At 41.5% G+C, this 25748-nt stretch overlaps 2 protein-coding genes across 5 annotated transcripts in view; one reads left to right on the top strand and one right to left on the bottom strand.

Annotated features, from left to right (window-relative positions):
- The window catches only part of AFG1L (AFG1 like ATPase), a 79405-nt gene extending 77532 nt beyond the window's left edge, over positions 1–1873 (bottom strand). For all 3 annotated transcript variants that reach the window (XM_061990400.1, XM_061990402.1, XM_061990401.1), the window contains exon 1: positions 1768–1873. In XM_061990400.1, coding sequence (XP_061846384.1) covers positions 1768–1873 — 106 coding nt within the window. The remainder of the gene's footprint in view (positions 1–1767) is intronic.
- A 6344-nt stretch (positions 1874–8217) lies between these two features.
- Positions 8218–25423, top strand: SNX3 (sorting nexin 3). Of its 2 annotated transcripts, XM_061990404.1 has the most exons (4): positions 8355–8713; positions 21256–21351; positions 21711–21835; positions 24752–25423. In XM_061990404.1, the coding sequence occupies exons 1-4, from the start codon at positions 8552–8554 to the stop codon at positions 24855–24857; spliced, it is 489 nt and encodes a 162-aa protein (XP_061846388.1). In that variant the 5' UTR covers positions 8355–8551; the 3' UTR covers positions 24858–25423. The 2 variants fall into 2 exon arrangements, with proteins under 2 accessions (XP_061846389.1, XP_061846388.1); XM_061990405.1 differs by lacking the exon at positions 21711–21835 and having other exon boundaries at positions 8218–8713.
- The last annotated feature ends 325 nt before the right edge of the window (positions 25424–25748 follow it).

Genomic DNA, 25748 nt, shown 5'->3' with positions numbered 1-25748 from the left:
AACATGCGTTAGTTATAAAGCAGAAAATACACTTATAGTTCTATAACACCACCCAAAAATTGCTCCTCTCAAAATATTTTGCAAAGCTTAATGAAAAGAATGGGAGAAGAGGCCATTTGAAAAAACTGTTTACTTTTCCGTGCTTAATAGAATGCTTGGAAAAGTAAAGTCCAACCAGCTAGGTGCTGGGAAGAGGCCAAATTATCTGCACAAACTGAAAATCTGCACTACTCCTGCTGAAACGAGTAGTTCAAATCAGAAGAGGCATTTTGCAGCTAAGACACAAGACCAAGAACTTGGATTGCCCTCCCATCTGTGGCCCATTACATGAACTTAGATGAATCACTGAACTCATGTTTTCTTGCAGTACATTCATTCAGGCAATATATGAAGCAGTATTTAAGTTTCTAGAGAAACATACAAGTTGGAAATAAAATCCCACGTTTTTGCACACATGCCTGTGACATCGTTGCAAAATAAAATTACACGTACTACTTCCATGCACATTGTTTAACAGTCTGATCTCCAGATTTTCTCTGGAAAGGAGGACAGAAAAAAATTATCAGTGAAATTACAACTTTGCACAAATAACACTTGTGAAGTCTTCCAATTAAGGTACAAAAGCTTATCACAAAAACTCATAAAATACTATAAACCAATGATCATAAGAACAAGACTATAAATCAGTTCATTGATGGCTGCCTAGCCCTGCAGATGTCCTCAATTAACATGTTTAAGGAGTTTAAAGTGAAAGCCAAAGAGCTATAGCTAAAGCCACTGGATTTGCTCAGGTAAGTTTTTTTAAAATGGTAATATACAGGTAATAAAAAATAATTACACAAATGTAAAGTGATGGATCGATATCAAATAAAGAAACTTTATGCAACCTAGTACTAACTGTAGTGCTTATTTAATCAGCACATCTATTTTCAGTCACTTTTCCTTAGGATGTATAGGAACACGTATTCCATATAGAAATATGGAACAATCACAACATAATGCATGTATGTGACTGTTTATCAACTCTCACAGATCTACTGACTTTCAGATCTCAGGGACACATCTGAATTCCCACATTTTTTTAAGACTGGCAGAAGACGAATAACTCTCACCAAAGACCTCTGTTTCTAACGTAAGCCTTAACAAAACCTAGTACCCCATAGTCTTATTTCACTGACTTTTCAACTAAGGCTGCCAGAGAGAGCTCAACTCCGTTCTGTCACAAATAAAAGCCCCCGCAAGTGCCTCAAGCACCGCGAAAGCTTTGGCAGGCACTAGCGCACTCGCCGCCCGTCAGGTTCCCGATGCGGCCGCAGCGCGCCGAAGCCCTGTTGACTCAGGGAAAGCCGTTACCTCAGGAAAACAGTGGGCCCCGTTGATGGGCTCCCCAACGCTCCGGGGGAGGCCGACTCCCGCCGCCAGCCCTCGGACACACCGCCCGGGGACGCGGGGACCACGCGGGGCTGGGTCGGCGGCCAGGCCGCCCCGGCCTGCCCAGGCGGGGCAACATGAGGACACAGACAGGTCACGCCAGCGCGGCGCGGCCGGAGCGCGCGTCCCGTAGGCTGCCGCCCTACCCGTCCGGCCCGGCCCCGGCAAGCCCCCTCCCCTCGGCGAGAGACCCACGGCAGCGAGGGACGCATCAGCTCCCGCGGCCGCTCCACGACACCCTCCACGGTGCTCCAGCTGCCTGTCATTCACTCGCTCGTCCTCCCTTCGGCCAGCTAGGGGCGGGTCCGGGCAACCCCCTTCCCCAGCCGTACTGACCTCTCTGCGGGCCGGCGGGCCGCGCCGGGAGCAGGCGAGCGGCGCGGCGCACCGAAGCCCGCAACAGGCAGCGCGCAGTAACCAAGGGCGACACGGGCGCCACCATCTTCCCGGCGCGGCCTCTGCGGTGAGGGCGCGGGGAGCGCTGGGAAATGGAGTCCCGCCGCCCCCTGGGGCCAACGCGGCCGTCACGCGGAGGAGCCGGGATGGGCGGCTCTAACAGAGGGGATCCTCCCCGCTCTCCGTTCCCTTGGCCCGCAAAACGAGCTGCAAGCCGCGGGACAGGCCTTGGAGAGCAGTACCACCAAGTTCCACCCTAGATACGACCCGTACCCACTTACTCTCGTTTTCCAAATGACTTGCTTGTCGCCTATACTCTGTGCCGTGTTGCACTGTGGCTGTGCGCAACGCGGTAGCTTGCGGGCCGGCAGCGCCTGGCCAGTGAGCCTGGCTGTCTCTGAGGAATGTTGGCAACTGAATTTGCATCTGGCCATTTCTAGCTTCTGTTGGTTTTTTTACCTTTAAATGCATGGACCGTTAAAATACTAAGGACAAATATTCATACACTTATTAAATATTCCTGGTCAGAGTCAAGACCGTTGACACGTGGGCAGTACAACCGCTTTTATTACCTATGAACCTATATTTAAACAACAACATCAAGATAATGTAAAAGCAGATTCCTCTGAAAAGAACACAGAACCTCGAGGCTGATTCAGCCAGGTACTGCTGGTGTGTGCTCAGCACGCTGTAAGCCTGGTGGTATCAGTACAGATACGCGCGTGAGGCTCCTGAGAGTTTCTTGAGACAACGCTAACCACCTGCCTCATCTGGTAGGTAGTGACTGTTCTATGCAACCGCCTCCCTTATGACTACAAAGCTGACAAAAAGGCACAAAGCAAAGAGCCTATACTCCAACGGAAAGGCCCTGGCACTCTGGAATCACTAACCTAGCATTCACTTGTTCGCTGGGTGGTCCTCCCTTCCTATCAGAAAAACACCCAAAGGTCAGGATAAGGCTTTAGCAGATGCTGCCTACAGAGCACATTGTGCAAGAAATAGGTAGCAAAATGTTTGCTCATAGTAAAAGTGCAAAGGAAATGCTTTAACCGACTTTTGGCTTTGCAATATTCCTATATCTTATCCTAGAGTTAAATTTCTGTTCAAGATGAGAAATGGTTAACAAAGTGTTTTAACAGATTTATTAACTTTTTTAAAGTAAAGAATATAGCAAACGTTGCATCAGGCAACTATAGAACTGCTTGCAAACAAAAGTTGATTATATCCTAAACAGTATTGCTAATTTTTAAAATAATGGTTTTGATCTGGAAAATATTAATGGTGATTAAAGTTATGTTCCAGCACATTCAGCTGTTTTAAAATATCTAGTTGCTCCAGACATATCTTCAGTGCTATATAACTAATTAAGTAGTGAACTGAAGTGCCAATTTATCCCATCTTAAAAGAGCTGTTTTCAGTGCATTTTCTTTCATCTTTTCTTTATTGAGCCTTTATTGGTTTTGACTCATTCTAGCATGTTACAGCTATCAACACCTGGGCCCATTTAGGAATGAATTCCAGTACAAATCATAGTGAATTGAATAGATGTCTCAAAGATGCATTGCAATTGTTGCAATATTTTTAGAAGCTCAAACAAGGAAACAAACAACTTCAGTAAAAGTGATTTAAATAACAAATAAGTTATCTTTATAAACAGCTTATCTCCTTGAGAACAAAGAATAAACACGGCAACAAGAGCTGGGTTTTCTTCCATTATTAACTCAAATCACAATACGAATGGGTGAAATGTCAAGAATAATTGGAGAAAATGACAGCATAATCTTCAGCAAAAACATCTGATTTATTTAAATTGTCACTGTTTTTTTCATAACCTTTGAAAAACAATTCAAGGCAGCATAGAAAAACTTCCCTTTTGGGTCTATTCTGACATACTCTACCTAAGCAAATAAACTCTCTGCAATGGTATGAATCTTCTAGACAATGGCAAACTCTGAAATGCCACCACATGCTGTATTGCACACCTCACTAACTGAATCTGTATTGGCTGTCAGCACTTGACAAAACGACATTTTGGTATTAACCAAAACCAATAGGAATTTCGAGTATAATTCTGTAGATTAGTGTGGTTCTGTCACAGAACGTACTGTGGTACGTCTGTATACTTTGCTCCCTTTACCTGTCCCTTTGCTCACCTCCAAAAACATGACATTGCAACAGAGTCGAAATTAAACTGACACTTGTTCCACCTAGCTGCATTATTAGCCTGCTGGCTAGCCTAAAGTGTAGGTGGTCTTTAACAAGAATAAAAATCGGGGGTATAATAAAACCCTTCCAGAGGCCCTCCCTGGCCTCTAGTGGTATAAACTGCACTCCTTTTTGAAATCCTGATGCGCTGAACCCTATGGGGATGCGGGTGTCCAAGGATCTTTGGGTCTCTGCCAAACCCTCTCTGAGTTTTTGAAGAAGGAGGGCAGGGTATTACTGCTTACAAGGCTCCACGATATTCCCACCACAGGAAACATCTTTGACACCCAGACATAAACATACTTTTGATCTAGGACTGACCATTCAAACCTGCTCTGTGAAAATGGATTTTGTGGATAGTTTTCATAAAAAAAACCCCAGTTTTCATCAGAAGTAATTTTCTTGGGATTCTTACCATTACCATGGAGTAAACTTGGATCTATTTCAATGCAGTCAAATATGCATATTAATAGTGTATGTTGCTTATAAAGCTTCAGATTTATAAAGCTGCATAAACGTTCCCAAACTTGTGGACTTAGAGCCATTTTCACTATCTGTTTAACAGCTTGCATTTCAGTCAGCTCAAACAACTCAATGTGCTCATTGCTCAGTTTTCCAGTCATATAGACACTATTCAGCTTCTCTCAGAACAAGGAGTTCACACTAGAAATGAATACTATGAGGTAGTGGACAACATCTTAAACATTAAGGAATCTAAGTGTATAAGAGAATCATTTTTTGTTGAAAGAGATTATACTGTGTGAAAAGGGAGGAGTTTAATACAATAATTAAATATGGTATAAATATATCTACATGATGTGGCTATTACAGATTATATCTATAAGCTTAAAAATTTTACCAGGCAGGTAAATACACAATGCAGATACTCCGTGTGTCAAAGCACTGGCAGCTAATGCAAGGATCATAGAACCATAGAACCATAGAATGGTAGGGGTTGGAAGGGACCTTTAGAGACCATTTAGTTCAAACACTCTGCAGAAGCAGGTTCACCTAGATCAGGTCGCATAGGAACGTGTCCAGGCGGGTCTTGAAGACCTCCAAGGAAGGAGATTCCACAAACCCTCTGGGCAGCCTGTGCCAGGGCTCCCTCACCCAAACAGTGAAATAGTTTTTTCTTATATTTAACTGGAACTTTTTTTGTGTTCCAGCTTCATCTCATTACCCCTTGTCCTGTTGCTAACTACTATAGAAAAAAGGGATAAAAAAAAAGGATCAGGAAGTAATTTTTCCACACAAAGCACTACACAATTAGTTCAATACCTTGTGGGTTTTGCCTTACTCGGAGTCAGCGTTCCCCACAAATTTTGACAAAATATGCCTGTGTTGACTAAAATTTGTCTTCCTTTCAGTTAAATGTGTTTTTTTCTTTTCAAAACAAATAATCAAACAAAAACCTACTTGCTGTACTATACCAAATTTAAGAATTCTTCATCCTTTAATACCTGCTTTTGTGGGTTCACGCTATGAGACTCCAATATTCATATTGCCACTTGAAGTTATAACAGAAAATCTTTGTCTCATAATAAATTTTGTGTCGTAACAAATATATGAGTATCTAATCTTTTGGTTGTTACTCTAAATGCTTGATTGCCTGCATCTAATCTTTGGACATACAAATACAGCTGACCTCTCTTCTTCCAGATGTGAAACTGAGCCCAAAGGTCATGTCAGAAATAGAATTAAAATGTTATTTTCCGAATCTATGCTTACCTTCATCCCGAGAGAAGAACCTTTCTACCAAGCAAGAACAACTACAGATTGTGTAACTCTAGTCTCATAGATTGCAAAAATCATCCAAAACATAATTCAAAATAAACTCATGTATTTTCAGATTGGAAGGAAATAAGGAGGCTCACAGGACTTATCTCCATTCCTTTTCGTTGCCTCATTAGCCAGTATGACATGCATGCTTTTATGTGATGTAAGGGGAGGGGCAGTCATGAAGCAGTGCATCTTTCCCCTGGTCTCCCACATCACAGGACTTGTATTTGACCTCAATGTCTAAAAAAAACCCTGAATCCAGAGATGGGAGACCTCACCAAATCATTGTAACCTCCTTACTTACCAAAGCTACTGACACACAGGCACTAAAACACTCATTTCCTGTAGCTTGCCGCCATATGGCTCTCCACCACCAGTTTTCTCTGTTAGGAAAAGGAGACAGAACAATGGTGCTAAGCTGGTGTGCCATGAGAAGAGCATCCAGTTTAAGCCTCACTCTCAGTATTTACCCAGGGTGAGAACAAATTATATTCTTGATTCATCATAGGCTTGCCAGCTTCCCAAATGTGCAGTGACAGGCACATTTTATTCCTATGGGATACATCATGGAACCAGGGTTGGCCAGGAGGCAGGCAATCTATTATATTTAAGATAATGACACTGTGCTGCTGCATTTTCACATTTGCAGTCAGATGTGGTAGTGCAGGTTGTGTAACAAACAAAAGCTTATCCAGATGTGTGCATATGTAATCTCAGTAGAATTAATGAGTTTCTTCTTGCCTTGCTGCAAGACTAGTTTAATAACTTGTATAATTCAAGTAAGGCTCCCTTTAACTCCTTCTTTGTAAAACTCTGCCCACTTAATTTCTGTTTATCAAGTGAAGAGTTGACAGTTATTAGTAGAAAGAAAGAAGGCGTATTAGTAAGAGGTATAAATACTGCTGGAGGAGTGATAATCAGGAAACTCACAGAAAAGTTACCAAGCAAACCACCTACAGCATTGTGGTTATGTGCACGGGCTATTTTTGTACCTTGGGTTCATTTCTGCCTTTTGATTATCTTTTAATTAACATAGACAACTACTAACCAAACTTGCTAGATGTTAAAAACTTTGAATCTCTCAGATGTGATTTGTGGGCATCCTACTGTTTTGCTTACTGCCTGGACATATGACCTATAAAAAAAACCACCCACCCAAACTATTTTTTCTACAGTCTCATTCTACCTGCATAGAATGTTGTGTAGGCTTAGAATGTAGTGTCACCAGAACACTTTCATAAAAAATGAAAATTATTTATGTTTTAATCATGGGAGGAGTACTGTTATTAGAGATTCACAAAAAAAAAAAATCACTGGAAGACCTCCAAGATGAAACTGTCATTTAGGAATATTAGCCATGGGTTAATCTAATTTCTATTCACTGGTGTCTGAGATGCACCAAAAAGGCAAGCATTCCACTTCTTTTAGCAATATTTCTTTTATTGTAGGACACCATCTACTTGAGTAAGGTACAGAAGAACCAAAGATCTGAATGTCTTAGGAGAGAACAATCCCATCAGCCTCTCTACTCCTTTTCATTTGTGTTTCTTTCTGTCTTTCTTCCCCAAGAACTTGCTATTTTTAAAAAGCTTTAAGGGTACTACAGAAAACATTGCCACGATGCAATGGTGGGTAAGCTGGGTCAATACCTACTTTGTTTTTGATGCAGACCTTTTGGTAGGCATCTCCAGCCTACATTTGTACCTGGCTGATTCCTTTTGCCCAACACCTTGCTATTCAGCACTTCTTGTCCAGTCTTTTCATTCTCTTACCGTTTCATGCCTTGATTATGGCATTGCCTTTTTCCCTTTTCTTGGTACATACAAATTTGTTCACGTCTGCTGACAATGCCATTGCAAAAATAGTAGTATTCTCTTACACTGAGACCTACATTATGATTCTGGCTAATATAGCAACCTGACCTACCTGGGATTCCCCAGATGTAATGAAGTGGTCTTTCCATTCTGCTCTCTTTATGGGCTGCAAGTGAAAAGTCTCTGCCAGGAGTTACGTACTACTATTGTCGTCTGGTGTTAAAACCTTCGGTGTTTGGGGGTTTTTTAATCGGTTAGACTTCTGCTGCGCATCGCTGCTCTGTTTCTGATCTGTGCCACCGCATCAATAGAGGCCTCCGCCTCGGCCTTGCCGCCCGGGGTCGCCTCACGGCGCGGCCTCTCGGAGCTGCCCGCACCACACCGCACAACGGTCTAGACACGACCTCGCACAGGAGCACCTTCCCTGGACGAGAGAAGGGGGCTCATTGTGAACTCTGAGCAGGAGGAAGACCTGCGGAAGATCGGGAACCCGCCGCACCGCCGGCTGGAGCTGGGGCCGAGCCCCACAGCCCCCGCCTAACCTTTCACCCGCCGGCTGGAGCGGGGGCCGAACCCAACAGCCCGCACCCAGCCTTTCGCGCCGCCCGTTTGTCGGGCCCCAGAAACCAGCCCTCACAGCGGCCGCTCCGCGCCTCCCGCGCACATCGGGATCTGTAGTTTGGGAGGCGGGAGGCCGCGCCGGGCGTTGCGAAGGGAGCGGCCCCTGAGAACTACAGAGGCCAAGGCGCCTTGCGCGCGGGCGGCGGGCGCATCCGCTGTCGGCGGCGGCGTGGGTGCGCGTTGCTGGGCAGTCAGCTGGCCGAGGGGCGATAAGAGGGCGGGCGGCGCGGGGTGGCGGCGCTTGGTGCTCGCTCCTTCGCTTAATCCTGCCGCGCTCCCCGGGGGAAGGCGTGCGCTCCGCCATGGCCGAGACGATTGCGGACACTCGGCGGTTGATCAGTAAGCCTCAGAACCTGAACGACGCCTACGGGCCGCCCAGCAACTTCCTGGAGATCGACGTGGGCAACCCTCAGACGGTGGGGGTGGGCCGCGGCCGTTTCACCACTTACGAGATCCGCGTCAAGGTGAGAGGACGGCCTGGCCTGGCCTTGGCCCGGCCCGGCCTGGCGGCGGGCGCTGGAGCCGGCCGCGCTCCCGATCGCCCTTGGCGAGAGGAAGGGAATGGGGAGTCTGTGTGTCCGGCCGGTTCTTACGTAAATGCGAGGGGTGTCCCACTGCCCCGGCCCAGGTGGCGGTGGCTGAAAGCCACCGTTGTGTCCTTCAGCACCCATTTGACAGTTAGTGCGGTGAGTGCCGCTGGGAAGGTTGGCGACTGACCAGCCGTGGGCTTCATCCTCGGCGTGAGAGCAGGCCCCGGCTCCTGCAAAGGGCCGCAGATGATAACCGTGGCGGTCCAGTGGTCGCTAAGACAACACGTCCCGGTTAAGATAACCCAAGGACAAAGGCACTTTCGGCACTGCTGGGTGCAACTGCCACTAGACTGAAATACTGTTGTGTTGTGAGCAACTGTGTGTGTCTCCTTAAGTAAATAGAAGAGAGCAAACTCTGCACTGTCTGAAATGTAGTAATACAGGTGGATCTGCTCTGAGAAGGAGGTCAAGTTCAGTATTCCAGCAGGCTCAAAAACTTGTAGAGAATGTGTAAATAAGTCTAGTGGGCACATGTGTTAGACTGAAATTATAAGGTATGTATGGGGGGGGGGAGGCTTCCTGTTTCCTTTTGTACCTGAAATATAAATGGAATTCCTAACAAATAGGGCAGTTTCTCAACATGTATTCTCAAATACTATTTTATTAGTAGTACTAGGCTCCTTCCTAGCTGGAAGGGCTGTTCTCACTGACTTCCCCCAAAGGCTAGTAGTCTTGAGCCTGAGAAGCTATGTGAAGTCATTATGATTTTCCCCAGCCTTTGTAGTTTCATAAACAGGGCCTGGAGGAGTGGACAGAAAAATGCAGTATCTACAGCATGATCCTTGTCTTTGGCTGGTAGGCAGTAATGGAGAAGGATGAAGCCTCATTTAGCCCCTGCAACCATTCTCTTCAACATGAGTTCTTCTTTCACTGAACTTCATGGGATGCATTTACCCTCATGGCACAGAAGGCTTCAGCTGAGGGCTGTTGCCTTGGCTGCTAAAATTCTTCAGAGAAGACTAAAACCCTCTGGTTTTTCCACTATTAAAGGCCTAAGTTTTTTCAGTGTAAATTTAATTTTAAAAGTGCAGTCAACTGAGATCTAAAGCTACTAGGCAGAATACTTCTTAAATTCTGAAGCTCCTGAACTGCCATGTCCAGGGGCTATTCTCATGTTTCAAGATTTGTCGGTAAGGCAGGCAGAATACAGTTGTAGCCTGTGTTTGGCCTCTATGTGAGGACAAACTAGAACTTACCAGCTTGTGTTGCATTACAGTACCCTTAACAGAATCCTACCTGTCCATTTAGCAGAAAAATGTACTTCTGCCTTACTGACAAGTATTTGTGCCTTAAGTTCCTGATGATTTCTTTTTTTTTTTTTGTGAGTGAGCGTTTGAAATTGCTGAATCCAGGGAAGATGATACAAAAAGGGCCTAGCAATGATATGACCTTGGGAATGGGACCCAAGTTTGCTGGGATTAAAAAAAAACAAAATTTTTTTAGAATCCCCAACTGAAGTTCTTCAGCAGAAAGGAAAACAGAAAAATGGGATTTGAGACAGATTACTCTTGTACCCTGTGTTATTTTAGGGTAGAAAATTGAGTATTCCTGTTGTAAGACCTGGAAGTATCTTGAATGAACATACACTATGATAGTACTGTGACTTTCCTCTGTTCTTCCTTCCAGTTTGACTGCTATATAAATATTGCTTCCTCCACCCTCCTTACTTGCATCTGTGCATGCCTGTATACAGGACTATCTCTTACCATTCATGATCAATCCCTTTCCAATTGTGTGTGACTGTGCATAGAGCATCCATGTTGTATATTTTTTTAGAGCTATCATGAATGGTAAAATTGAGTTTTATGTATGCTGTAAGGCTACAGAGCAGGTAATACAAGTCATGCAGAATTATGTTCGCTGTCTAAGCTTGTATCAGTCAACTGCTTCTCAGCAGAACATAGACCATATTGCTAATATGCAAGTTTAAGCATGGGAGAAGAGTTCAAACTCGAATTGTTGTAGCATTGTATTTCTGAAAGGTAGGCCTTGTACGATAAACTGCTTGTTGGAGTGTGACAGACAACAGCCACCAGCTAGCCTCTGTGGTTTGACAAGTGCTTGTGGTCACAGAAAGTAGCAGCTGACATTTCCAATTTGCCCCAGCAGTGCTAGCAGTGGCAAGCAGAACAAACCTGAGAAGATGGAGTGAGTTACCTGTATTGTATCAGGAAAGCTGTATCTTCTGTTAATACCAACATCAAAATATTAAGTGGTACAGAAATAGATGGTGTAACTGCAGCCAAGCTCTGGTAAAGGCTTCATCTTATGGCTGAAGATAACACTGAGCCAGAAGTGCTGTCAGAGAGGACACTGAGATTCATGTTTGCATTAAAGGTTTTAAACACTGTGACAATGATACAAATGTCCAAACTCAGTCCAAGGGTAGTTCTGTCTTTAAAGCTTTGGGATTCAGACAAAGCAGTAACTTATTTTTGGGAGACTGAGCTTGTGAGCAGACTATTGAGCTGATATCTGTTAGCTAATGTCTTGCAAAAACTACTTGTGTGAAATACTGCAGAGTTCCCCTAAAGGTTTTGTTGGTATACTTTCTACCGACTCTGCAGCTGAAGTATATCTGTTGCTTGGAAAACAACAAGAAGAACAACCTCATGCTTCAGTTTTGTATTGCTGTACTCTTCAACTTCTGGTGGGAGCTGAAAAGCCTAATAGGGAACTCAAAAGTTTTGGGTAGACTGCCCAAGAGTATACTACTGGATAAGCAAGTAAATTGTATTTCCATACTTGGGAGAGTTTTTCATAGTGTGTATCTCTGTGCAGGATGGCTATATGTTGTGGTAAATGTATGGTACTTTCACAAGCAGTTAAGCTCTCTGATTGCTGCAGATAGAATCTAAACAGCATTTCCTATGGGGCAGCTTACTTCACAGGTGGTCACTTGGCCAAAGTGTTGACTTTCTGAGCCTGAACTTGCATTAAATAACATTCTGTTCTTGCTAAACTGGGCAAGGTGTAGCAACTACTGTAAGACATACAATGTGGCAATACGACACTACAGTGCAGCTTGGCAATGGAAGTCAAATGTCTTTTTTCAGTAAGGGTAAAAGATAGAAAATGCTATCCAGCAGTGCTAAAATAGCAAATTGGAGTGGGTTATGTTCTTGACAGGGCACTTGAGAATTTGCTTTTCATCAGCATGATTCTAAGGTATCCTTTGTGTCAAGGCTTAGGATTAGTCACAAGGGAGAAAGATAAGGTAAGGTATAAGGCTCCGAGTGTTTTTTCTAGCAAAATAAGACTTGATAAAGTAGTTTTCTCATCTAAAGGTATCTAGATGATCACAGTATGGTAATTGTGCAGTGATTAAAACTAACATAGTCCACTAGACAGCCTACTGAAGTAATTCAACAAACTACTTCCCTTTCCTTACCTCTTGAGGAGAGTGTAAACCAACAGTGAAGTTCCCATTGTAAATACCCTTGCATGCCTTATGGTGTTTCTCATGAGTCTTTACTAGCTGTTTGCTCAGGAACCAGCACCAGAGGCAAGGTAGTTCCCTTCTACTTGTAATATGCTTTCAGTGTGGACATATGCACATCAACAGTTTTCAACAAGGGCATGTGAATACCTGTTACTGTTTATGGGCTGTAAGCCAGTCATCTCTGAATTCCAGGAAATGAATGTAAAACAAAAGAAGTTGTCACATTATCCTATAGTAATCTGCAGTCCTCAATCCAGTTCTAGGTATCATTTGACTTCTACTGCAATTGAGACAGTTTTTCTGATAAGTAGGTCAACAGGAACATCTTTGCTTAAGCAGATTCTATGCAACTGCTTCAGTTGCAAAATCCTTTAAGGAGAAAAGACTTAAGCTTTACAAGCTAACTCCAGTCCCAGCAACTGGTGACATGCTTCAGAGCCATACACCCACTGTAAAAGCACTGCCATGGGAGATAAGCACATTGAGTTTCTACCCAAAGTGTAGAAATGTCCAGGAACTTGCTACATTTGGGAATATAACCCTTTATTGAGACAATTTCATCTGTTACTGTTTCTGTAGAAGTGACTTCTGTGCCACATATTGTAGTTTTCTGTGCCACATATTGTAGTTTTCTGTGCCACATATTGTAGTTTTCTGTGCCACATATTGTAGTTTTCTGTGCCACATATTGTAGTTGGGTTTGTCACCTAGAAGGAAAGGTTAAATTATCTTTTTATAGTTAGTGAGAACTTGCAGAGAGATCATTAATATTCAAAATGACAAAACTAAAATAAAATACCTGTGACAGGAGCTACTAGTCCAAGTAGTTAATTCTTTTTAGTCAAAACCAACGTTTAACAAAAAGGCTTTGTCTTGTTAATTGTGGTGTTTAATGCTGAATGACCTGTTTCCTCTGAGTGTGATTAAACTCTGCACTAAGGCACACTTAAGCTACTTGAAGTTCTATAGCTCAGTGGCTTGTCTTGAGGTGTAGAAAGCAGTAGCCTTGCTGCTGTGCTTCCAGATGTTGTGAAATACCTCACTTGGGTAACAACAATGCTCTTTAAGGTAGCAGTCACCTTTTCCATATCTTCTGCAGAAAGATTTCTGTAGACTCGCAGAGGTACTTGACTAGTAGGCTCACTGTCGGGAAGGAAATGAACACACAGGCTGTGAAGTGCCTGCAGTGTTAAGAATAGTATTGGTCTCAAAGGATTGGGGAAGTATGGCCAAGTACTGCTGATCTTGAGCTTTGAAAATCTGTTCTCATATTAACCATTTTTTCAAGACCTAGCTTGGATACAATGTTTACATTTCAGCATATTTGTAGTAGTCTGACTGATTTGAGTCTGACTTTGGCGATCAGATTGAGTCAGAGTAAAATGGTAAATGAACTGAAAGTTTAACTTGTTCAGAAAGCACTTGTCTTATGCCATGTTTTTGTGAAGTAGTGCTCTTGATCTGGTGAATGTCTTTGAAATATTCTATCCTTGAATGATACCAAGTTTCTTGTCCTTCATACATTTGGCAAGGTTTGGACTTGCAGACTCTTTTCTCCCACCATGAGAAGAATCTAATCTGCTGGTACATGCAGTTGACTTCAGCATTGTTCAGTTTTGTAGTCAGTGAAGCTTGTGGTAGAGTAATGACTAAACACTGAGTCAGTGTGGATATGTTTAGGGATGCATAATCAGCACTAATTCTCTATTTCTCTACCACTGCAGATCTTGCATCATGTTGCAAATCTGCTCTAACTGTAGTTAATTACTCTTTTTAGTACCCTATTCTAGACACCGCCACCAGTTAGGTATTTTTAAACTCCTTTTTGAAGAATAAAAATGCACTGATTCAGGTGACTTCGTTTCTGTTTTACAGCCCGGGTACTGCACTGTTATAAATATTAACTGTTCTGTTGAGTAATAATTCAGAAGAGGATAGCTGGAAGGCCAAGAACTTCCCAGAACACTGACTTGGGAGACATAAGTGGAATAGCTTGGATAAAAGAAACGTCTGGAGCAAGGAGGGTAGATTTACAAGTCTACTGTGTGTATTTGCTCAGAGCAACTGATTTTTCTGTAGAGGATTTGATTGAACTAGGTTCAAGAACCTCGTCCAAAGGTACTGATGTTGATGTATGTTAGTGTGTAAATAAAATCTAAGTCTCTGAATAGTGTTTCCTATTAGTGTATTAGTTTAACCAGTGACTTGGTCTCTATTGCTGTGCATACAATGTGGGCTTTGATTGTCATATATTAAGAGTGCACTCTACTATGGTGCTGAACAGACCAAATCAACAGAACAATGACTAATCTTTGTTGGACAGATGGCTGTGATCCAGGTAGATATGTGGTGCCAGAATATCTTGATACATATTTACTTTTTAGATGGCTTGCCAAAAAAGTGTCAGCTTGAACTTCAGAGCAGTCATGTCTTTACTGTTTTTCAGGGAAATAAATAATGCAGTGTAAATTTATGAGCTTCTAACTGTAAGGGAAATATTTTTCTTTAGTTTTTTCACTTGGTAATGCAATATCAGTTGCACTGCTAGAAGCTGTTTTCGTAAGTTCATAATCTGAATGCCCTGTGAAGCTATAGCACTAAGTGAAGGGTCTGCAGTTGCTGTTGCTACTTTTTTTTTTTTCATGTGAGAAGCATGGAGAAGACCTAACTTTCTAGTCAAGGTGGAAAACCCAACATTTTACCATCTGAAGACAGATCCGTGAACAGACCCCTTCTGTGGCTATTTCTTGAGAACCCAGACATAGGAGGATCTTCTGGGGCATATGGCAGTATAGTTTGGCTATGAAGCCATTCTGAAAATTGTAACTCTAAGCTGGTGTGTACAGCTTTAGTGTAAAATCCAGAAGAAGATGAAGCTGTTTCTTAAATGATTTAAAGCCACCTCTATACCTGGAAATAAAGCTTCAGGGACTATTTCTATGAGCATAAATAAGTCACAGCACCTCCTAAGTGATAAGATATGCTACAAATTAGTGAATGGGTGCTATAAGCCTTTCTGTATTTATTAGATGGCTACTTAAGAATTTGAGACTTTGGAGACTTTGGGTTGCTAACCTTGAAATAATTATCTAGAGTTACTGATTCTCTCTAGGTGTTGTAAAAGCCTTTACCTGAATGTGTCCTTTTTAAAGTGGGATCCTGTTTTTATCTTTGGTTCCTGAGCATGTAACCTGAAGAATAAGGAACCAGTACACAATCTGTTTTTCTAGACTTTGATCCTTTTGGTCATGGCATATGATAATTCATCTGTTCATGATGTTGATGAACTTGATATGGTACTGATAGGTGCTGCTTGGCAAAAACCCAGACACGTCTGTGCTGATTTTCATAGAGCATCTCTGGACTGAAGGCATTAGACTTGACAAAGGTTAACTCTTATCTATAGACTTGTAGTCTTTGTCATTGTTTTCTCATTGGGATTTCACTGCCTTAGTCTTTAAGATGGAAAACATTTGAGCTCCATGTCTCAGTACTGTGATATGGGAAGTTCCACAGTTCCTGGTATAATTAATCAGTATTTCTAAAAACCTGAGTGTATACATGTAGTCAGATTTTTTTCAGTGTTCTGTTAACTTTAGGTTTTTTGCATGTAGGTACCTTCAGTAGACCTGGACACCAAGCGGATGAAAGGGAAGGTGGAACTCTTAGATCAAAAGGACTGAAACCTTAAAAAAAACCCAAGCTCTTATCTGACCTTTTGCAGTGGGGAGAGAGGTTTTCCTGCAGTCAAGTACACAGCAAAAATCTAAACTCTCAGTAACTGAACCTTAGAGCATGATTGCCTTCTTTCTTGCTTTTTATAATTGTAGGAAATGGGGAGGTAGCTGCTTATGTCAAATTGGGACGGAAACAAACCACTGGCAAGATTTCTGTGGTAACAATGGGCTGCTGGAGCCAGTTCCTTGTGCTAAAGGACAGCAGGCTCTCAGGTTAATGAAACTGTAATACTTTGTTATCCACCCTGAGTGCTACATACTGTTATACCCCAGAGCTCTCATTGGCTGACTCTAAATGTAGCCAAAAGATGTAGTCTCTTGAGACAGATTACAGCTTCTATGAAGAGATAGCAAGAAGCTGGCATTTAACTTCTGAGAGCCAAGACCACAAACTTCTATCAGAGTGCTTTATTTCACTTTATTTTAATTGAAATAGAGTTGTATCAAGGCTACCATAACCTATTTGAAAAGATATTGAAGTAGGTACTATGGCAACAGTGCAGCTTTCTTCTCTGTCTGTTAGGAGTGGGAAATGTGGGCAGTGCAGTGCTGCTGTTGCATTGACAGATGAGGAAAGAATCAAGTTTACCCCGAACTCTACTGAACAACTGCAGCTGTGGAGGAAGGTTCTGCAGATGTGGGCATGGATGAGGCTGCAGTGGGATTCAGAGTCAATCTTGTGGAGAGTCAGCATGCTCTTGGAAGGAACTCAAATGCTCTTTGCATTCAATTTGTCTGGAAACAAATCTGTGGGAGCAAATCTGGCTATTTGCAAGGCTTTTTCCACTCACTGGATAAATTAGTCCACTCTGGATAACAGAACACTTAAAATTACTTGGAATTACAAACTAATGTTTTAAAAATCAAGTACTCTGGTTATTCCTGCATTTAAGCTAACTTACATACCAGAGCAGCTGCATTGAAGAGCTGTGTATCTGAAGCTGAGTGGACACTATGGACTAGTACTCAAACTACTTGCATTCTGCCTCACTTGTATACACAAACAATCTTTGGACTTCGGTCTGGGCAAAGCTCAGGGATTGATTGCAGTAAGAGCTAGAAGACTGTTAGCTGGTTATGCAAGCTACTGTCTTAGAAATGCTGTTTGCTTCCGAGTGGAAACCTCCTGATCTTTGAGTTGGGCTTGTAGTTTGAATATGTTATAGCATCAGTATGGATAAAGAAGTATGGTTACTGTTAGTGTAGCTTTTGCACTGAAATCAGTTAGCAGGCACCCACTGCTTCCCATTGCCAGTTTGTTGAACCATCAAGTGACTGTAGAAGCTCATTTGGCTTCTGAGTGGAGGAAAGCAGGAGTGACTTAGGGTCTGAGTTTTGTCATCTGCTATTTAACTTGGTGCTGGTTCTAACAATGTTTATTCCAATGTACTGGCTTGGCCATTAACATGCCCAGCAGAATATAGACTATTATTTTGACTATCAGTTAGAGAAAGTCTAATGGATGTCCATGTGTAGTCTGATGCAGAAACAGTGCTAGACAGAATCTGTCTTATCGTAGCATCTTTCTATGCTTAAGATTTTCAGCTGTGTGGGACTTCTGCAGAGCTGTTTTATTAGTCCTTCTGGAATAATGCTTTATCTGCAATTCAGAGTTCTGGTTGTCTAATGTCTTAAGTAATGCATAATCCTTTCAGGTTGAAGACTTGAATTCAAACTGCTAAGAGGCATTGTTTTGGTCTAGGAAGTTGTTAAAAATGTTTGTGATAAAAATGAGACTAATTATTACACAGTAGAAGAAACAATTGCTACGGTAATTATATTGAATTTATTTGGGGAGTGAGCTGTGCTCCAGGGGCTGTGCCAAACTGGATCATGAGTTTCATGACAGTAGACTTTGCAGAGCAGCAGGCCAGAAAGCCAACGCTGTAATGCTGAATGAGCATGGGGAGAAATGTTTGTAGAAATGAAACTAGCCTGACTTCAAGGTTCATGCTTTGTTCTTGTCTCTGTTCTAGCAGGCAAACAAAACACTAGCAGTGTTCAGAATAGCTGCTGGCACCTCTGACTAATCAAGGTGTTGTGGTTTAACCCAGCCAGCAATTATGTACCATACAGCAGCCCACCTGCTTCACTTGCTCAGTGAGATGAGGGAGAGAAGCAAGAAAAAGTGAAACTTGTGGGTTGAGACAAAGGCAGTTAAATAAGACAGAAAAGGGAAAATAATAATTTGATTATACAAAACAATTGATGTGTGATATAATTGCTTACCATCTGCTGACTGCCAAGCCAATACCTGAGCTATGGCGTTCCCCAACTAGCCACCTTGAGTTTATATACTGGGCATGATGTCACAAGTTCGTCTAGGGTCAGTTGTCCTGATTGTGTTCCCTCAAAGCTTCTTGTGCACTCCCAATTTATGCTGGCAGGGCAGTATCCAAAGCTCAAAAGTCCTTGACTTAGTGTAAGCACTGCTCAGCAATAACTAAAACGCCAGTGTTGTAAAAATTATTCTCATCCTAAAACCAAAACATGGTACTGTACCAGCTGCTAAGAAGAAAATTAACTTTATTCCAGCTGAAACTAGAACACAAGGATAAATTTTGAGCATAAACTTTAAGTCTGAGAAACTTTTTTGATACTTTATATGGTCTTGAAGTAACACTTGGATAGAAATTGTAAGTTTCTATTGACACCTTAGGATTATCTCCTACCAAATTCTTGCCCAATGATAGTATGTACCTCAGCAGCTGTCTGGCTTGCTTAATAAAAGCCATCTATCTGTGGTAGATGGAAGCAGTAGGACATGCAGAAACCCTTGCTACTGAAGGAAAAAGTGGTCTACTCAGAGTAGTAATGAGAGGCAGATGCTGTAACTTCAGATGTGACTATATCCCAAGTTAAAAATAGATACTTTAAGATGCTAATAGGTTAAGCAGTATAAAATAGGACTCTCAAGTTGCTTGTTGAAAATAGATCCTTTCTAACAGCTGCATGTCTGAAGAACACTGCTTTACCAATACTAATTTCTAGAGGAAGGAAACTTGCTGCAGTTTCTGGGTTTTAAGAAACATGAGGTTTAGAAATTAAGCTTGGAAAGCTCCGATTCGAATCCAGACCAAAGGACAGGGGACATGCACTTTTCTCTAGCATGTAGCTGTCAAGTTGTGACTTGTAAGCCACTTAAATTAAGGGGAGCTTTCTAGCATACTCTTCAGTTTTAACATCTCCAGTGCTTGTGACAAAATTAGAGATTTTTCAGCTTGAAGGACAGACAGGAACTCTAACTATCCTCTTGTCTGGTAAGCTTGCCAGTATGTCAAAAGTTCAAAAGGGAATGCAGAAAGTAAAATGAGCTCAATTGGCACTTCTATCTCCACATTGTACCTGTAAGCCTGATAGGTTGTTTAGAGATTAAACTTCATAGACTTTATGCCCTGAAGCATGGAAAGAGTTCCTGAAGACCTGGGAACTCATTATGTTTTAGCCACTTTTATTCAGTCCTAATCCTTTTTGTAAGTAACTTGAGAAGATAATGGAATGTTTTCTGCAGGTGAGAGTCTATGTCTGAAATATTTAAAAGACTTTCTACCCAAGAAGCTGAGAAAGATTTGATGTTGTAATCGGGAAGTATGAACTTGGTTAAAAAGCTAGTAGCTGAAATCAGAAAAAGAATCTAATACTTCACTTCTGGGCATTGCTTTCACTCTGGGATACCTAGCTTTATTTACTCTTGAGTATTCTTATCCTCAAGACAAAAGCATGTATTTAAAAACTGACTTCTGATCTAAGTGCAGTTTTATTAGTAGTTATATAAACAATAATGTTTAACCTGGGAAGGAGAACTTGAATACTTTTAAGCGTCTAGTGATAAGATTTCATAACAAAATATTGTTCTGTAGTTTATCACTTGGAAATTGCAGACTAATAGCATAATGTGGAAGTACACAACTAACTTCTCAAGTATTTGAGCTGGGACAGCCAAAACCTCGTTATTGGTTGGTAGTAATACAATGGCCCATGGTCATCAACCTGTGTAGTGCAGGAAAATATCTCTGCAATTAAACCTGTTTTGAGCAGCCAAAAGTATCACTCAACAGCTAAAGCGTAACATTCTACAGATGATATTGTATGGGGATATCCACTCAAACTGCATCCAGAAGCTCAGTGAGATGGCTTTACAACTTAAAAATAAACCAACAAAGAGTAAGACGCCATCTGAGAATGACTACTGTGCTTCTGCCAACAGGAAAAGTGGGGATAACTGTGGTCTCAAGTGAATGTCAACTTCCTAGCGTATTCCTCGAGTCTTCATGTATCTTCAAATAAGACAGTTAATGAATATGCAGTCTGACAACAATAAGCTTTATTCTGTTATTCTTGGTGATGTATGGCAATTAAAGACTCTTGTCCTTGCTTTTAGTAGGTTATAACTTCTACAAACATTTTTGTAACCCTTTAGACAGCTTGACATACCTATGACATTTAAGCTTCAGATCATGGTCTTGGAGTTTTCCATTGTGCAGATGTCATTAGGAGAGTGCTATCTTAATGTCTAATCTGAAAATCAAGTGCAAGTTGGATTACAGCAATGGAATAACACTGCATCCCAAGAGTGAACAGAAATAATGTAAACTGTCACAAAAGCTACTAGAAGGACATATGTCAGAATGCTTGTCTTCTTGTGCAGCCTTATAGCCTGGCTCATGTTTGATGTCTCTTTCAAGGGTGTTAGAGTTGGGTGCTGATTCCTAGTCATGTTCAGGAAATCACCCTCTGCATGGTTTAATTTTGTAGCAAAACAGTCTAATCTCATCAGCGCTGAATGTTGTGTTGAATGTTTCACTGAATGTCTCAGCCTTGTTGGCCTTGAAGGCAATAAGAAGCCTGTGTGTATTTTTTTTCTTTCTCCTCTCCCTCCCCTGCTCCAATTCTGTACATATTTGCATTGGTAATCTAGTTCCTGAGACAGTAAGGATAGCAGATGCTTGTGCAACTTTAGGAACATCTCAAGTGACCAGCACATTTGCTATTCTGCTAGGTGCTAGGGTGGTAAAATACCAGTGCGCAGGATGCCATATAAACAAGGCCCAGAGTTAAGCAGTTTGAGGCACAGCTTATTCATTGAGCTTACAGAGCTTTGTATTACTGTGTTCTGTGAGTTTGCAGTATTACTGTTCGTCAAGTGGAACTAATTTGTAGCTTAACAGCTTACTTCTTGCTTCTGCTTGTCAAAACTTCAAATTTGTCTAATCGATAGCTTATGTTCTTTTTTTCAGACAAATCTACCTATCTTCAAATTGAAAGAATCTACAGTCAGAAGAAGATACAGTGACTTTGAATGGCTAAGAAATGAGCTAGAAAGAGAAAGCAAGGTGGGTAAAATGGAAGGTAAATATAAGTAGTCATAAACGTACAAAGAGTAGTGATGCTGAAATGTTATCATTATAGTGCGTATATATCATATAGAGCAGATACTGTGATTGGAAATGTCCAGAACTAAAATGCTGTCAGTCTTTCAGGAAACCTCAGTTATACGATGCTAGAGGCTGTTCAATGGTTTTGAGTTGACTCAGTGTTACTACATGAATTCATCTTATCTCTGCAGGCAGATACTGTTCTTTAGTCGTGTTTCACTGCTTCACTAGGAATGTGATTTAGTTGGGTCCTCTAGGAGGAAGAGGTGGCACAGGAGTTGTATAAATTTAAGTAAATTTACTTCTAAATTTTTCAGGTTGTGGTACCACCTCTACCAGGCAAAGCTCTTCTCCGTCAGCTCCCGTTCCGAGGAGATGATGGCATATTTGATGATTCCTTTATAGAGGAAAGAAAGCAAGCTCTTGAACAGTTCATAAACAAGTAAGTATTTGGTCTAGTTATCTGGATACAAAATGAGAACTCTGCTCTGGAAAACTGTGAATGAAAGGTGCTAATCCTCCACCTATGGTAGCTGCACTAGGTTCATAATAATAACTTTTGCGTAATCTGGCAGTAGGACATACTTACACTTCTCATCCAGTGTTTATTTTGGATATTTTAATGCTTAGCTGAGCAGCTGAAGTGAATGTTAGTATTGTTGTTAATTTATGCAAATTACTACCAAAATTATAGCATTTAAAATACTTCTACCTTTTCATTTCTGAAAAGGTATCTTCCACTGAAGGAACAATGGAGTTTACTGTGGACTTAGAGCAGTTTACTCTGATTGCAGATGTGAGGTATTGGTTTGTGTAATGATGCATACTTTCTCTAATTATTATGAGAGTCTTTGAAGATGGAAAAACACTACCTGAGGTACAAACATATAGTTTGAAATAGGCACTTTATTACTGTAATTCCTGTTCACTCTTTGAAAGGCAGTGACAAAATCCAAAGTCTGAGGATTCTTCTTCTGAAGGGCTATTGACCTGAGAGCTACTTTGATGTCTTTAACAATGTGGATTCAAACAGTGGGTAAGAAAGAATACTGTCAGTTAACTAGCTCTTGTGGTCACTAGAGCCAGTGCTGTTCCCACCAACTGGCTTTGGGACTGCTACCTTTTAAAAGATTGTCAATTCTGCTAGAATTCTAATCTTGTTCAGCTGTAATGCTTTTTAACAGGGACAGAGGATATCAGAGTTAAGCCAGAACTTATGAGCATCTACTTGTCGATTATTGTTAGTTCAGGCATGGAGTTTTAACTGACTTTTTGTATGCTGAGTTTAGCAATATGTGGGGTTAAAGGGCAGTTTATGTTCTGAGGCAGCTGATGATGAAACAGTCATTTTAACTGGAATGTCTGAAAAACTCAGTATAGCTGACAGAAATAGAGTGGCCAATTTGCTGCTATCACTTGTTCAGTCCTACAGCAAGTAATACATCGATCTTTTGGAAGTGTAAAACTTCTTGGTCAATCTTTCCATCTTTGAAACATGAAAGCAGACTGTTAATGTAGATATTGATCTAGTGGCAGACTTGAGTACAACTGGAACAAGGCTTTTCAGGCACAACTCTTAGGTATTCAGCCTCATCAATTTATTCTAATGGCATGAACACCTCATCAGGCAGATACTACTAATTAAAGTTTTGAACCATATAAAAGCTTTAAAGCTTCTACCAAGTACTCTGGGTACTAGTGAACTTAGACCTGAAGGTAATTTGCATAATGCATTCACATTACTGCATCCTCAAAGCTGATCCTTGCTTAGAGGAAAAATCCCTCAGATAACAGAAAGCATGGTTCCCAAAAAAAGATCCTGGAGTGCCAATGGCAGCTCTTGATACCTGGGAGTGTTAAGATGGATGTTGAGAAGCTTTGTCCCTCTAGACATAAAATCTAGAGGGACTAAATCACAGCAGTGCAGCTTACTTGAGTCAGTCCTCTTGGTCCATGTTGCTGCCACCACCATCAGTACTACTTAGAATGACATTCACAGGGGTGGCTATGTTGCAACATTCAGGTCTTCCTAAAGCTGATTTTTAGTCTGCCAGAAAATTATTGAAAAAACAGCTGTAGTGCTGTTGTATGGATTTGATATAAGGGTCACCTTAGTGAAGAATACCGAGGAAAAGCCAATATAGGATGAGGTATTCATGTGAAACCAAGAGCTGAATGAGATCAAAACCAATCTTGCAATTTGGCCACCAATTTGCAATCCTTCCAGAAACAAAGAAGGAATATGCTACTGCCTTGTCATCTTCTGTATGTGTTTTTCTTGAAGTTCATGGCCAACAGCTAAAGTCTGGGGGTTAATAAACTCAAGCCAGTCATTCCAGACTGTCTTCCTTGTGTGCCAGTACTTGACTGCTACCCATTTACTAGAACCTAGCAAGATTGATAGGTTGTATGACTGCACTTCAAATAGCTCTGCTATTCAGTATTAGTAAGATTCGGCTTCCTTATTAAAGGACACCCTCAATGACAAGTGAATCTGGTGAAATAAGTGCTAATAGATACATTTGGAGAAGATGTACAAAAGTGCTTAGAAGTACTGATGCTGAAATGATGGAGTCGACTATGTATTATATGTGTTCATCTGGACAGCTTCCATTTAGAGTAGAAATGTTCTGACAGATATGGAGGCCATAAGATTGACATAAGCTGTTCTAGGAATGAAGGAGGACTTTCTCTCTTAAAAGAAGAAACCTGTCTTGATTGACAAAACTAAGTGTAACTTTTCTCAAAAACCAAGCTGCTTCTAAGTTTTCATATCCATAACTGATTAACTGCAATTTCCAGAATGCCCAGTACCCTCTGGCCGTGTGTCAGTGCTGCTTGTTTGTGCTAGGAATAGTGCCTGTGATAAGTCAGGAGCCGTTCCTCTAAGCGATGTCAGAGCCTTTAGAAGACCTTCACACCCCCTGCTGGACTAAGTCTCTAACTCCTCCTGGGCCAGCTACTGTGGAATTAGACTGAGAACTGAGGGGTTAACCTTTAGAAAGGTGTCCTGCATCAAAGGCATCAAGACCTGTAAAAATCTTCTTGTCATGTTTAACTCTGGATTTGCTAATGCTAGGATGGGCACTTTGATAGTCCCTTCCATTGCAGGTGACATGATGATGTAACGTGCTTTGAAATTGTTTGAGGTAGATCAGGGTTTCTATGGACTAACCTTATCTGGGCAAGAATGACAAATCTTGCTAACAGGTATCATTTCAGTTGCCAGCAGTGAAATGGAAGTGGGATCTCTGCCTAAGTGCAAGAACCATAGGTTATTGGTATAAAACCTTGTTCTGCTGTCTAACTACAAGTAGACTTGGTTTGTTAGCACTAACGTTTGTGTTTTCCTCTCCAGGGTTGCAGGCCACCCACTGGCACAGAACGAGCGCTGTCTTCACATGTTCTTACAAGATGAAGTAATAGACAAAAACTACACACCATCCAAAATAAGACATACTTGAGTTCTGCACACATTAGTGGTTCTTATGCTTGGTTTTTAAGAGGTGGTAGTTTTGTCTTAGCATGCTGAGGATGAACAGGCACAAAGTCTCCACTAACATCAGTACACTGCTTGGTCTTTGTATATGCTTTATAGCATTAAAGATCTCACTTGTCTTCTAGCTAAATCCCTCTCAATCCCTGATTTAAAAGTATTATACTTTGAGACCATCCACCCCATGCAATGCCTCACAAACCTTTCCACTCTTCCTTGCAATGACTTAACAATGTTTACTGACTTGGCCTTACTTGAACTTGCACAGCTGTAGTGTCACGTGTTCACTTGTATTTGACTAAACTGCTCTGCTGTTTCTGAGGTAGTCACCTGTCTGAACTCCTGTAGAAAGAATGCTTTATTTCTGATACCTTGTGTGAGAAACACTTATTCAATTGTCTTCAAGCTTGTAAAACACTTTATACTGAAGTAATGAGGGAATTATCTTTATATTCTGTAAGAGGAAAAAGTCAAATTTATATACTAAAGTAACTTGTCTAAAGTTTTGAAATAAAAGTGAAAATGCACTTCAAATGTTTTGTCACTCTTGACCTTGAGTGTGGGGTATCTTGTGCTTTCTGAGAAGCAGGGACTTGACTGTAAAGAGTGAAGTGGTGTTTCAGCCTTGCTGTGATGCTCTTCTGCAATGTAGTCCTGTGTTACTAACAGCCAGCACTAAATACCCTGATATGCTGACACTCAGTGCTCAAGTGTTAAAGAATATATAAAGGTATTGAAAGCTGTTCCCGTGTTGTGGAGCCAAAGGTAGAAGCGCATTCATGGTAGGCAGGCTTTAATAAGTTTGGGAAGAGAGTACCTTTCTGTTTGGCATAAGAAGCATCAATCTGTCTTCAAGTAG

This window comes from Colius striatus, chromosome 2, assembly GCF_028858725.1.
Source record: "Colius striatus isolate bColStr4 chromosome 2, bColStr4.1.hap1, whole genome shotgun sequence".
Taxonomy (NCBI): Eukaryota; Metazoa; Chordata; class Aves; order Coliiformes; family Coliidae; genus Colius; species Colius striatus.
The sequence above is the reverse complement of the archived record's forward strand: the minus strand, read 5'-3'. Positions and strand labels throughout refer to the sequence as shown.